The sequence below is a fragment of the Staurois parvus genome, unplaced genomic scaffold (assembly GCF_062004578.1).
Source record: "Staurois parvus isolate SC_StPar_1 unplaced genomic scaffold, SC_StPar_1.0 ptg000282l, whole genome shotgun sequence".
Classification (NCBI taxonomy): Eukaryota; Metazoa; Chordata; class Amphibia; order Anura; family Ranidae; genus Staurois; species Staurois parvus.
The window spans coordinates 1,707,906-1,723,280 of NW_028318078.1; the positions used below are offsets into that span (position 1 = coordinate 1,707,906).

General features: G+C 43.0%; 1 protein-coding gene across 3 annotated transcripts in view; it reads right to left on the reverse strand.

The window, feature by feature from the left end:
- Positions 1-13,670, reverse strand: part of BICD2 (BICD cargo adaptor 2) — a 158,489-nt gene extending 144,819 nt beyond the window's left edge. Inside the window, exon 1 of one of the 3 annotated variants that reach the window (XM_089681849.1) lies at positions 13,235-13,668. In XM_089681849.1, coding sequence (XP_089537975.1) covers positions 13,235-13,477 — 243 coding nt within the window. In that variant the 5' untranslated portion in view covers positions 13,478-13,668. Of the gene's footprint in view, positions 1-13,234 lie in introns of all 3 variants that reach the window. The other 2 variants (XM_089681850.1, XM_089681848.1) reach the window with 2 other exon arrangements.
- Positions 13,671-15,375: the final 1,705 nt, after the last annotated feature.

Here is a 15,375-nt window from a genome sequence, read left to right on the forward strand (position 1 = left end):
GTGCCATACATGTATCTGGGTACATGTGTTCCATGGCCGTCATTAGTATTCATACAGTAATTCTGGAATGAACGTCCACTTTAAACACAGGTTGAGCCTTGAAACCTTCTCTGGCCTTCAGCAATGATGTGTCACCAGAAAATGTGACTTGCCTTGCCTTGCTTTTGCAGCCTTGAATGCTTGTCATTAAAAAGCTTTACATTCCCGAAATACCAGCTTGTTATCAAAGTTCTAATGAACAGCAAAAAGGACACACAAGAGCTCCCGGGCCAGTCCTTGGTATGAGCTATAGATAAGACGCCGTCAGGAAATACAGATTTTTCTAAACCATCCAGAAATAACTCCATTGCTGTGGCCTTCTCAGCGGGAATAAACCCAGGAGACACGTGAAGAAGAGAATACTTTCATAGCAGAGATCATTAGTGTGTTCCAGATAGAACATATGATAATATGCCTTATTTTATAGCCATTACTTAGCGACTTCCTCCGCCTGACACGTAAAATAGCTGGAATATCTATCCAAGTATAGCAAAGGCACATAAACGGCACATGTGAAGGATATTCTAGCTTGTTTAGCAAGAAGCTTTTCAACAAACGAGTTACAGATACATATTGAAAGATCAAAATTATTTATTTTTGTTTGTGGTAATTGAAACAATTATCCGGTTACATTTTTTATTTTTATATACATGTTGTGTCATATTATATTTCATGTACACATTTGTAGGCGCGTCCTTCAATAGCTATTTTGACTTTTTAACAGCCAAGACTTGGCTTGTCATCATCTAAATCCAGGAGTACCACATTCTGAAGTCATTTCAGGATGAGCATACTGCTCAGATCTTAATTTAACCACTTCCAGTCTGGGCCATTTATGGCACTTGTTATTCATATGTAAATCAGTTTGGTATTTTTTGCTAGAAATTGACTTAGAACCCAAAAAAAATAAAAAAATTATATATATATATATATATATATATATATATATATATATATATATATATATTAATAATAAAAAACAAAAAAAACAAATACACATATATATATACACACACACACACATTATATATATATATATATATATATATATATATATATATATATATATATATATATATATATATATATATATATACATATACACACACACACATACACATATAAACATACACACATACACATATACATACACACATATATTATTTTTTTTTCTTTTAAAGCAGAGGCCCTAGAGAAAGAAAATTGGTGTGTTTTGAAAATTTTTATGACACATGGTATTTACGCAGCTGTTTTTCAAACACAATATTATGGGGGAAAAATAAAATCACTTTTTTGGATATTATTGCAAAAAAAAAAAAAAATATATATATATATATATATATATATATATATATATATATATATAAAAAATACATAACCCTTTTTTTTGTAAAATATACAAGATGTTGTTTCACCCGAGTAAAAAGTTACCAAACGTCATGCTTTAAAATTGCGCATGCTTGCAATGGTGACAAACAACATAAATTTTACTATCCATGGGCGAAGCTTTAAAAGCCTTTGCAGGTTATCACTTTAGATTTACAGAGGAGGTCTGGTGCTAGAATTACTGCTCATGATCTGACCTGCTTGGCGATACCTCACCTTCTTTGAGCGCAAGCACAGGATGATGGGGGCACTTTAACTTTTTTTTTTCACGGTTTCTTTAAATAATTTTTTTTTATCACTGTTATTGCTGTGCTGTCACAAGGAATGTAAACATCCTTGTGACGGCAATAGACATGTGACAGGTACTCAGAGATCTGGGGTCTACGAGACCCCAAATCCCGCCTCTGCACTTAAAAGCATTCAAAAACACCAAGATCGGTGTTTCTGAATGCTTTTTATTTTTCAAAAAAATGGTGCTGTTTACTTTGGAGTAAACTGGAAGTGATGTCAGGTCATCGCTTCTGGTTTACTATATTATTATTATACAGTATTTATAAAGCGCCAATAGTTTGCTCAGCGCTGTACATTACAAAGGGGGACGGAACATGTGACAGAACAATACCAATACAATGCAAAACATGAGGGGATTGAGGGCCCTGCTCTTTCCTGCTTACAATCTAGGAGAGAGGGGATAGTGGCACAGGAGGAGAAAGCTGTGGGGGATGGAGTGGTAGGAGGAGTAGAGGAGGTCGGCAAGTTAGCAGGGAGTGGAGTAGGCTTCCCTGAATAGATGGGTTTTCAGAGTGTGCCTAAAGGAGAGGAGAGTAGGTGATAATCTGATGGGTTGGGGCAGGGAGTTCCAGAGGATGGGTGACACCCTGGAGAAGTCCTGGAGGCCGGGCATGGGAGGAGGAGACCAGGCAACTAGAGAAAAGGAGGTCTTGTGAGGAGCGAAGTGTGCGTGTTGGGTGGTACTTGGATATTAGGTCAGTGATGTAGTTCGGGGCAGTATGGTGGACAGCTTTGTACGTCAGTGTTAGGATTTTGAATTTGATCCGTTGCGCAACCGGAAGCCAGTGGAGGGATTGGCAGAGGGGGGTGGTGTAAACGGAGCAGTTGGAAAGGTGAATGAGTCTGGCAGCCGTATTCAGGATGGACTGAAGCGGGGATAGCCAGCGGCGAGGCAGGCCAGATACTATAATGGAGAACTGATAAAAGTCGATCCCAGCTTTGCTCCGCTGTCCTGGGGGGGAGGGGGGGGGGGGTCTCCCGATGGGAGAGGAGAGCCCGAGGGAGCGGTGAAAGGTGGCGGGGGAGAATACATCCCCTCCCGCTGCTTTTAATAGCAATCTAGCAGCTTCAGCGGCAGGCATCACACCGGTATAAACACCAAAAGTCTAGATATGGTATATTTTACATAGTTTGGACCAATGTGATTATTTATATACACCACATATGGTCCATGGTCCTGGAAGCTGTAAATCGCTGGCATAGCAGTGTCTACTTTGGTGATCTACACTTGTGTTCAGGTCCTGTCCTGAGTGACCAGCCTGATACCTTGTAAATGCAGGAGGACATCACCACTTTGTCTCTCTACCTCATCAGAGAACACTTTGCATTCATTCAAATAACGCAAGGCATTCTCTGAATGGAGCTCATACTGAACTTGATACAGGACCTGGAAGCTAGTTGAGATTACTAAATTAGTGGTGTCTACTGCAGTGATTTCCTGCTTCCAGCAGCATTAGCTCAGCATGGTATATACATGGTTATATTAGTCCAGCTTGGACATAGTAAGTATGTAAAAAAATAACATGCCTGGAATTATTCTTTAAGGGAGAAGTTCACCTTTCATAACATGTGACATCCATAATAAGGGTGTAACATGTAATGAAGATACCGGGCCCCGCTCTCCTTTGATCCTCCGCTTTGACAGCTAGAAGGGAATCCCCCCCCCCCCCCCCCGCTAGCTGTCAAATGTAACCGCGAGGGGGGCAGTTGGGGTGTTTGGATGGGGGCTCTGCCTGCCTGGCCCGTGTCATTCCTCTATGAACGAGAAACTACAAGTCCCGACAGCCATTAGTTCTCAATGAACTATGATGACGCTGCAGAGTGCCGTGGTAGTTCATTGAATCTCCCTGTCAGTATATCTGCTTGCTCATACATCCCAAGCAGGCAAGCAGATATACTGACAGATCTGCAGGAGACCTGCATGGTAATAGTGATCTGCTGATCGCTGGTAAAATGCTTTACAGGCTCCAGCAGACAAAAATAATAAATGCACATTTTTTTACCTGCAAAAAAAATGTGCATTTATTATTTTTTTATCAAAAGTTGAACTTATCCTTTAAAGTAATATGCATCAATATACTGAGAGATCAGTTTTACTTTTTAAGCCAGTGAGATGGCTAAATGTCCACAACCCCTGCAACATCTTCTTATCCCCTGTAAAACAAACAGGCACAACCTACATGAAGGACAGCTCTGCTTTGAACTAATTAGCAATACAGCAGCATTGTCCCCACATCACAGGTAGTTGAACTGGGTTGACGTTACTAGCAAAATCAACACATATTTGTAAGACATTGCAGGGGGACTAGCGTAAAATGGTGGGGACAGCTGAACTTATAACTAAAGTGATACAAAATGATAATACTGAGGCTGCAGTCACATCTGGGTGTTCTGTAGGCAGAATTATCTATGCAAAAATGACAAAATCGCACCACGCATGTTCAGGTGCCATTCATTTTCAATGGCACCTAACAGGCACTGTGGTTCTAACGAGATAAATCGCACTCCAATCACAGCAAACCGCATTGTGCTAAGCTTGTCACCCATAAAAACCAAGAGTTTTTTGGAGGGCGACAAGCTTCACTTGACAATCGCATCAGAATCGCACTGCATTTTAGGTGCCATTTAAAATGAATGGCACCTGAACGCGCATGGTGCGATCTGTCATTTTAACACAGCATTTTGGGATCACAGGCAAAATCACGGCGATTCTGCCTGCGATACAAAACAGCCAGATGTGAATGGAGTCTAAAAATAATCCATACAAATCCTCTACTTAAAGTGGAACTAAACCCACCAATTTAACAGTTTCAAAAAACAGCTACATTCCTGGAACATGGCAGGAATGTAACTGTCACATTTTCTTGTGATCTCAACCAAACTGTCAAACTTTCAAATCTCTGGTGTCGTAACTGATCACATGTGCAGCATCATGGCAGCTGAAGATAAAACAGAGACCAAGATGGCCACTTCCTTGGCTGAAAATGATAGTAGGGTTTAGTTTCACCTTAATGGCCCTTGAAAGGATCAATTCCTGTCTGTAGCCCAACCTGTCCTCGAATATTTTCCCCACCGGGCCTGGGAGAAATAAAGCTCCAGACACCGAAGTGTGCAAGCTAAATCTCTGAAAGTTGAATGCATGACAAGAACGGTTATACAGAACCAGGGGCGGACTGACAACTCATGGGGCCCCCGGGCAATAGGGAATCATGGGGCCCCTGTATCCTTTCCCAAACTCAAAAAAGCCTATGAAAAAGGTACCAGGGGCATCTCATGGGGCCCTCTACTGACCCCGGGCCCTCGGGCAGTGCCCGTGTTTCCAAATGGTCAGTCCGAACCTGTACAGAACTCAGTAGGCGTTGCTTGAGGATGACCAATGAAACATTCCACTCTTATCAATATAGTTACGTGAAGAACAGAAACTGCAAATAGCTGAGGGATACCATATACGGTGGTTCCGTTTACAGTGGTTTGAAAACTGTTCTCAGAAAATGAGAGAGAAGTTACAAGCGAAACTAACTGTTCACACATCTAAAAATGAAGGCATTATACAAAATGGATGCCAGATAATAGGACATATTTCCTTACAACCCTGTAACCTATTTTTCATGAAAATTGGTTCTTACTGTGTTTTTCTGCCTTCTTGTGATGTCCTCTGTTTGCTCCTGAACCTCTACTTTTCTCCCTCACTTCTGTTTCTTTGAAATGAGCAGCGCACATTAGTTAGAGTCATGTGCATTACTCTATGCACACTACATATTTCAGAACTGAGAAAGAGAGGGTGGCTACATTCATATATGAAGAACAAACATAGCCACCAACTAAAAAGGAGGTCAGATCAAAGCAGAAAAAAAACAAAAAACAAAACAGAATTTGGAGATTTGTAAGGGGCCAAGGACAATAGAAGGAACTTTTGAAGTTAAAGTGATATTAAAGCTTCCATTTTTTTAACCACTTTAGCTCTGCAAGGTTTTCCCCATACATGACCAGGCCACTTTTTTCCTTTATTTAGCACTGCTCGGTCATGCAATGCTGTAGCCGAAGAGAAATTATATCATGCATGTGCTCTAAACTATCAAGCAGGGAAATGAGCAGAAGAGAGACTCACAAGCTGGCTGCTAACCCCCATGTGGCCAGCCTGGCACCCTTAACCTGGAGAAGCCTAACCTGTTGGGACCAAAGATTGGCGGTATTGAGCTGTAGAGGGTCAGTGCAGACTGTGAAGCCAGAAGACATCTGAAGATCATATGCGCTCAGTACTTACACAAAATGATGTCTTCACCTATTTTAAACACCCTGAAGAAGGGAGAGTCTTTTCTCCTGAAATGCGTTGGCTTGTTTTACTTGTTACTCTCAATAAACGCTTCCTAATCTACCATCAAAAGTGCATTCTTTTGGACATTGGGCCCTCCTTCTTTCTCTGCTATTCCAAGTAAACCAGGAAGCAGGCAGCGACACGCCAGTATTTTGCTGTGCCTGCACGGGTCGGCCTTCTGCAGTACATTGCAGGTGGGTGGCTCAGAAGTAGTTAAATAAAAATAACAAACATGTTATACTTACCTGCTCTGTGCACTGGTTTTGCACAGAGCAGCCTAGACCCTCCTCTTTTGGGGTCCCCCGCTGGTGCTATGGACTCCTCCGATTCTTTGTTTATCACTATCTATGGTGGCACACATGCAGGCTTGCTCCTGAGCCCTGCTGTCTAATGACACAGACAGCGGAGCTCTGCCATGACCCCTGCTTTCTTGTCATATGATTTGACAGGAGCAATGGCTCCCGCTGCTCTAAATCTGCCCAGTGAGAAGGGACAGAGCCAGGAGAGCTCTAATTCAGAGCTGGATCGAGATCAGGCTCAGGTAAGTATAATGGTGTAGATAGGGGCAACAGAAGGTGTTTTGTTATTCTAATTCATAGAAGGCATCCATATGTCAGGATTTTGTTCAAAACAGGAGCACACATGCCACAGTGGCTCCAGGGGGACCCTGCAAAACAGTGGAGACACCTGAAAAGATCAGAAGTGATGTTTTCAAGGTTTTTTGTTTTAATTTTGTTGAAATAGGAAAAACAAAACAACAAATATTATGTTTCTTAACACTTTAATAAACCCGAATGTTCAACTACAAATCACATCTGCAAATAATCACAGGTTACATTTTCCTTAAAGTATTTTCCTGTTTTTCCCCCATTTGTATTCTTTGTTTAAACACAAATCTAATCCAAATCAAACCGCAAAATCCTACCCAGTGAAAAGACAGGAAATAAACAGGAAAACATATCACATATTAAATTCCTCTCTTTGATAACACAGACTAGAAGAGTGGAGCTATATTTAGTCACCCAGAAGATTTTTCAGAATGCAGAGGACACAGATGACTTGTATCAGTTGATGAAGCACTTCCAGGCCTGTTCTCTGCTCTGGCCCCTGATCCATAGGAGGATGGAGGAGAAAGGGGAGGGTGGGAGCGGAGCAGATGTCTTGGGAAGGGCAGGCTGACGGTGTGCGCAGGCTCCCAGCATACAGGATGATGCCACATCTCTCAGTACACACAGCACTGGGGACTGCAGATCTGAGCTGGCTCATTTCAGGAGAGGATGACTTGGCAAGACGCAGAATGCATAACTCACCAAGAAAGCAGACCCTCGCTGTGCAACGCACCGATCCACAGGGCTCGATCATCCCTATTTTATGGAAATGGTTTGTTCCAGCATAATGACTGCAATCGGCATGCAGCAAACCTAGCACATCCATGTTTTTCCATGATGACTAAAGACACTGCGTCAACATCAGGAAATGCTTAACCCTACAAGTGCTGCCGTGACATTCCTAGACCATGCTTTGAGGAATACAAATCTAGGAAACCTCAATTAAAAGATTTTCTTCCACTGATTATGCAAACAAGCTCACTGGCACACAAAAACATGAGGTTCTTGTACAAATGTCAAAGTTACAGCAATGCCAATGTGAAGGGTGAGGGCAAAGGTGTCACTCAGGATTGCCTACACTGTAAAATCTCTATACTGACATAATAATAATAATAATAATAATAATAAATACACATAAATAAATAATATACATACACACATTTGCATATTAGTAGATGGTATTAAAAAGAAAACATTTCTTATATTCCTGAAGATCCAACCAGGGTGTGAATGAAGGAGAACAGATACCACCATATAACTGTCATCACTCAGGAATGCTGCTAATGCATCTGCTGGCCGGATGGTCTCTACGGGTCTAAGGTGAAAGTGACTGTGTAAGGGGCAGCGGATGCATTACAGATAATCTATGGGTTGCCAAAAGCATGTCTTGCAGAATCAGGCCAGCAAACTAGACCACCAATTCAATAATGGCACCACCGGCGCTGCTCATACCAATGCAGAATGCCCTAGTTCATATGACAGTGAATGTGACCGGTAAGGAGATGCAGCAAGGGATAAGAAAGCCCCGGCAGTCTACATGAAAGCCAGAATGTCTGGGGCTGCCAGCTTAATAAAATCATTAGGCAAGTGTAAAAAGAGTGGTGGAGACATGCTTGTTTATGCAGCGTCCCTGGCAATGTCAGGAGATTAGACAAGATTAATAATGACAGTGCCCCCTGGCAGGGTATAAAATATGAAGCTGTGTATGCAGTGACCCTACCAGGGTACAAGGACAGGAGACTGGCAGGTATACCATATGAAGCCTGTGCATGCGGTGTCCCAGGCAAACTATATGCCATAATGTCATTTTCTATACTGTATCGGGAAGAGTGTATGACATGATGTCAATGTCTGCAGTGTACTTGGCAGGGTATATGGTATGATGCCAGTACATGCAGTGCCCATGACACCATGTGTGATAACATTGCATGATGGCAGTGTAAGGAATGGCTCTGGTGGGGTACATGACATGAAAGCAGTGTATGTAGAGGCTCTGGGGTACATGACATGAAAGCAGTGTATGTGGAGGCTCTGGGGTACATGACATGAAAGCAGTGTATGTGGAGGCTCTGGGGTATATGACATGATGGCAGTGTAAGTAATGGCTCTAGTGGGGTACATGACATGAAAGCAGTGTATGTGGAGGCTCTGGGGTATATGACATGATGGCAGTGTAAGCAGTATCCCTGGTGTGGAATATGACAGCAGAATCTGCAGTAACTCAGGCATGGTATATGATGGCAATGTCTGCCATACCTCTGCTGTGATATAGGATGGCAATGTCTACTGTACCCCTGATGTGGTATATGAGATGATGCCTGTTCTCTGCAGTGCCCTTGGTGGGATACAGAAGATGATGGCTGTGTATGCAGTGCCCTGATGTGGTATATGATATAATGCTAGTATCTGCAGTGCCTCTGGTGTGGCATACAAGATGATGGCAATGTCTGCAGTACCCCAGGCAGGGTATATGAACTGATGGCAGTGTCCATGTTGTGGAATATGGTAGGATTCCAGACCTCTGCAGTGTATACAGAGCAGCTGGTGTAGCAGATGATGCCAGTCCTGTGCAGTGGCCCAAGTGTAATTTATGGGCAGTGTAAGGTATATGATAGCAGTCCTGTGCAGTGCCCCTGGTGTGGTAGAAAGTAGGTAGGACGCCAGGTCTGTGCAGTGCCCCAGCTGCCCTTCTCTCATCTCCCAGATGTAATATACTATGGCAGTGTATGGTATATGATGCCAGTCCTGTACAGTGTCCCTTGTATGGTATCTGATGGCAGTGTGTGCTACATGATGATCCCAATCCCATGCAGTAACCCTGGTGTAATTCATGATGCCAGGTTTGTGCAGTGCCAATGGTACGGTATAGGATAGCAATACATTTGTATATGATAATGCCAGTTCTGTCAGTATGATAGATTATGCCAGTCCTGTGCAGGTTCTTGGCCGCCCTCTTCCTTTGTATGGTATATGATGCCAGTCTTGTGATGTGCCCCTGGTATGGTATGCAAGGGTAGTGTATGGCATGATGCCAGTCCTGTGCAGTGCCCCTGGTGTAATATGTCATAAGAGTGTATGGTATATGATACCAGTCCTGTGCAGTATATGATGTCCCCTGGTGCCCCCTCCCATTCTGGTATATTGTGGTAGTGCATGTATTATATATGAGCATGGCATAGGGTGCAGTACTGCCTGGTCTCCCTCTCTCACCTCCTTGAACTGCTCCAGCTCCCCCTAGACGGTCTTGTACTTCCTGGTATGGTATATGTTGGCAATGTATGTATGGTATAGGTTGGCGGTATATAATGGTTGGTATATGTTTGCGGTATATATGGTAAATCATGGTTAGTATGGTGTAGGTTGGTGGTATATATTAGCAGTGTATGTATGGTATATGTTGATGGTATATATGGTATATCATGGTTGGTATGATATATATTGGTGATATATATTGGCAGTGTATGTATGGTATATAATGGTTGGCATATGTTGGCAATGTATGTATGGTATAGGTTGGCGGTATATATGGTATAGGTTGGCAGTGTACGTATGGTATATAATGGTTGGCATATGTTGGCAATGTATGTATGTATGGTATAGGTTGGCGGTATATATGGTATAGGTTGGCAGTGTATGTATGGTATATAATGGTTGGCATATGTTGGCAATGTATTATGTATGTATGGTATAGGTTGGCGGTATATATGGTATAGGTTGGCAGTGTATGTATGGTATATCATGGTTTTTTATGGTATATGTTGGCGGTATATATATATATGGTATATCATGGTTGGTATAGTATAGGTTGGTGGTATATATGGTATATCATGGTTAGTATACGTTGGCAGTGTATGTATGGTATAGGTTGGTGGTATATATTGTATATGGTGGCAGTCTATATATGGTATATGTTGGCGGTGTATATATATGGTATATCATGGTTGGTATGGTATAGGTTGGTGGTATATATTGGCAGTGTATATATTGGTGGTGTATGTATGGTATTATCATGGTTGGTATATGTTGGCAGTATATATGGTATATCATGGTTGGTATATGTTGGCGGTATATATGGTATATCATGGTTGGTATAGGTTGGCGGTATATATGGTATATCATGGTTGGTATAGGTTGGCGGTATATATGGTATATCATGGTTGGTATATGTTGGCGGTATATATGGTATATCATGGTTGGTATAGGTTGGCGGTATATATGGTATATCATGGTTGGTATAGGTTGGCGGTATATATGGTATATCATGGTTGGTATAGGTTGGCGGTATATATGGTATAGGTTGGCGGTATATATTTGCAGTGTATGTATGGTATAGGTTGGTGGTATACATGGTATATGATGGCAGTGTATGTATGGCATATAATGGTTGGTATGGTATAGGTTGGCGGTATATATTGGCAGTGTATGTATGGTATATGTTGGCGGTATATATTGGCAGCGTATGTATGATATAGGTTGGCGGTATATAAGGTATATATTGGCAGTGTATGTATGGTATATGTTGGCGGTATATATTGGCAGTGTATGTATAGTATAGGTTGGCAGTGTATGTATGTAATATCATGGTTGGTATATATGGTATGGTATATGTAGGCGATATATATATATATTATATCATGGTTGGTATATATGGTATGGTATATGTAGGCGATATATATATATATTAAATCATGGTTGGTATGGTATAGGTTGGCGGTATATATTGGCAGTGTATGTATGGTATATGTTGGCGGTATATATATATATATATATATATATATATATATGTGTGTGTGTGTATGTTATATCATGGTTGGCATGGTATAGGTTGGCGGTATATATTGGCAGTGTATGTATGGTATAGGTTGGCAGTATAGCACGGTTGGTATGGTATAGGTTGGCGGTATATATATGGTATATCATGGTTGGTATGGTATACATTGGCAGTGTATGTATGGTTGGTATATCACGGTTCGCACGGTATAGGTTGGATGATGTATATATGGTATATCAAGGTTGGTATGGTATAGGTTGGCGGTATATATTGGCAGTGTATGTATGGTATAGGTTGGCGGTATATATTGGCAGTGTATGTATGGTATAGGTTGGCGGTATATCATGGTTGGTATGGTATAGGTTGGCGGTATATCATGGTTGGTATGGTATAGGTTGGCGGTGTATATATATATGGTATATCACGGTTGGTATGGTATAGGTTGGCGGCATATATATGGTATATCACGGTTGGCGGTATACATTGACAGTGTATGTATATCATGGTTGGTATGGTATACATTGGCAGTGTATGTATGGTTGGTATATCACGGTTGGTATGGTATAGGTTGGCGGTATATATATGGTATATCACGGTTGGTATGGTAGAGGTTGGCGGTATATATATGGTATATCACGGTTGGTATGGTATAGGTTGGCGGTATATATATGGTTGGTATACATTGGCAGTGTATGTATGGTTGGTATGGTATACATTGGCGGTGTATGTATGGTATAGGTTGGCGGTATATATATGGTATATCATGGTTGGTATGGTATAGGTTGGCGGCATATATATGGTATACATTGGCAGTGTATGTATGGTATAGGTTGGCGGCATATATATGGTATACATTGGCAGTGTATGTATGGTATAGGTTGGCGGCATATATATGGTTGGTATAGGTTTGCGGTGTATATATATGGTTGGTATACATTGGCAGTGTATGTATGGTTGGTATATCACAGTTGGTATGGTATAGGTTGGCGGCATATATATGGTATATCATGGTTGGCGGTATATATTGGCAGTGTATGTATGGTTGGTATATCACGGTTGGTATAGGTTGGCGGTATATATATGGTATATCACGGTTGGTATGGTATTGGTTGGCGGTATATATATGGTTGGTATAGGTTGGCAGTGTATGTATGGTTGGTATAGGTTGGCAGTATATATATGGTTGGTATAGGTTGGCAGTGTATGTATGGTTGGTATAGGTTGGCAGTATATATATGGTATGGTATACATTGGCAGTATATATATGGTTGGTATAGGTTGGCGGTATATATATGGTATGGTATACATTGGCAGTGTATGTATGGTTGGTATATCACGGTTGGTATGGTATAGGTTGGCGGCATATATATGGTATATCACGGTTGGCGGTATATATTGGCAGTGTATGTATGGTTGGTATATCACGGTTGGTATGGTATTGGTTGGCGGTATATATATGGTTGGTATAGGTTGGCAGTGTATGTATGGTTGGTATAGGTTGGCAGTATATATATGGTATGGTATACATTGGCAGTATATATATGGTTGGTATAGGTTGGCGGTATATATATGGTATGGTATACATTGGCAGTGTATGTATGGTTGGTATATCACGGTTGGTATGGTATAGGTTGGCGGCATATATATGGTATATCACGGTTGGCGGTATATATTGGCAGTGTATGTATGGTTGGTATATCACGGTTGGTATGGTATTGGTTGGCGGTATATATATGGTTGGTATACATTGGCAGTGTATGTATGGTTGGTATATCACGGTTGGTATATCTGGTATAGGATGCCCCCAGTTCTCCTCCCTCTCACCTCCTTGAGCTGCTCCAGCTCCCCCCGGACGGTCTCGTAGTCCAGCTCCAGCTCGTCATATTGCTGTTTCAGCTGCTGCTTCTCGTCCAGCACCACCAGCCCGTACTCGGCCGCCTGGATCTTCTCCCGGGTGGTCTCGCTCAGCTCCTGGAAGAGCCTCTTAATCTCCGTCCGAAGCCAGTCGGAGCCGGACTGCATGACCAGCCTGTCAAAGTCCTCCTCGTCCATGCCTGGAAGGGCCATGTCTGGGAGGAGCTGCTTCCTCGTGTCGCCGAAGTCCCCGGGGTTCCCTCCCCGCACCCCGACTCTCAGCGCCCGCTCCCCCGCATCCTCTGCGCTGGGCTCGCCGCTCTCACTGGCAGGAATGCGAGCCTAACCCTTATTACAGGGATATGAACTAGGGAGCGTCTGGCAATGGCGGCTGGCCGGGAGGAGAGAGGAGCCGGGAGGACACGGACCTTGAGGGCGCTAAGGAGAGAGACAATTTGAAGACATTCCCTAAGCCGAGGAAGGGCAGTGCGCATGCTCAGTAGTGACCTGGCTTTTGGCAGGCAGACACATTTATGGGCACAACACATGGCTGGGTTGGAGATCAAAGCTGGTGGGCAGCTGTGATGTTTGCTGAAGCCTGCTGAGATTTGGAGAAGCAGGAGAATGTCGTCTGGACCTGAGCGAAAGGGAGTAGACAGTAAAATACATATACTCAGGCCTGGACTGGGACAAAAATAGGCCCGGGCATTTTGGACTGAGAAGCCCCGACCCTTTCCTCAGAGCCCGGTGGCAAAACGTCAGGGCTCGGTTGTAACCTTTGTAACCCTGGTAGTTCTGTCACTAGTGTCAGTAGGTTTTTATTTTTATTTAGTTTTGCAGGAGAGAAAGAAAAGAAGGAAGGAAGGGGAGAACGAAGGAAAGAGAGAGGAAGGAGAAAAAGAAGGAAGAAGAGAAAGAAGGAAGGAGAGAAAGAAGGAAGGAAGGAGAAAAGAGAGGAAGGAGAGAAGGAAGGAAAGAGAGAGGAAGGAGAAAAAGAAGGAAGGAGAGAAAGAAAGAAGGAAGGAGAAAAGAGAGGAAGGAGAGAAGGAAGGAAAGAGAGAGGAAGGTAGGAGAGAAAGAAGGAAAGAGAGAGGAAGGAAAAGAAGGAAAGAGAGAGGAAGGAAAAGGAAAGAGAGAGGAAGGAAAAGAAGGAAGGAGAGAAAGAAGGGGGTGAAGGAAAGGAAGGATGGAGAGAGAAAGGAGGGAAAGAAAGAAGGAAGGAGGGAGAGAGAGAGAAAGGAAGGAAAGAGAGAAAAAAGCATGGAGAGAGAAAGGTAGGAAGGAGGGAGAGAAAAAAGGAAAAAGAGAAGGAAGGAAGGAATGAGGGAGAGAAGGGAAAGAAGGAAGGAGAGAGGGAGAGAGAAAAGGAGAGAAAGAAGGATGGAGAGAGAGAAGGAGGGGAGAGAAAAGACACAAGGCTGGCATGGAGTGTGGGTGGGGAAGACACAGGAGGAGAGGATGGGAGGAGTAGGGGCAGCTTTCTCTCTCCTCTCCAGTCTGTGGTATGCGTGGAACTGTCAGCATTGGGGACAGTCTATCCTGACAGATGCTCTGCAGCAGCTGCCGGGAGGGGGAAACCTGGCTGCAGTAGAGGAGGGGAGCATACAGGAGCCCACGGCATGCAGGAGATGGATAGGAGGGGCGGCACATAGAGAAACCGAGATATGCATGATCAGGTTCTTCTATGTGCTGCCCCTCCTATCCAGATGGCCCCGGCCCACCGGGCAAATGCCGGTGTTCACTACAGCCAGTCCGGGCCTGCATATTCTACCTACGTGGCAGCCAGTGCTGCCTGTGTCAGTAAAGCAGTGGACGTGTTAGCAGGGCAGTGAAAAGTGTCAGTCAGTAGGGCAGTGGACAATGTCTGGAAAGCAGAGATTGGTGTCAGTAGGTAGTGGACAGTGTCAGTCAGTAGAGCAGAGGATGATGTTAGTAGGGCAGAGGCTGGTGTCAGTAGGACAGTGAATAGTGTCAGTCAGTAGAGCAGTGGACAGTGTCAGTAGGGCAGTGAACGTGGTCAGTAGGACAGTGGATAGTGTTAGCAGTTTTTTTAATTATATTTTACCATTTGATATTTTTGTTTCTATTTACAATTTTATTTTTTTTATTAT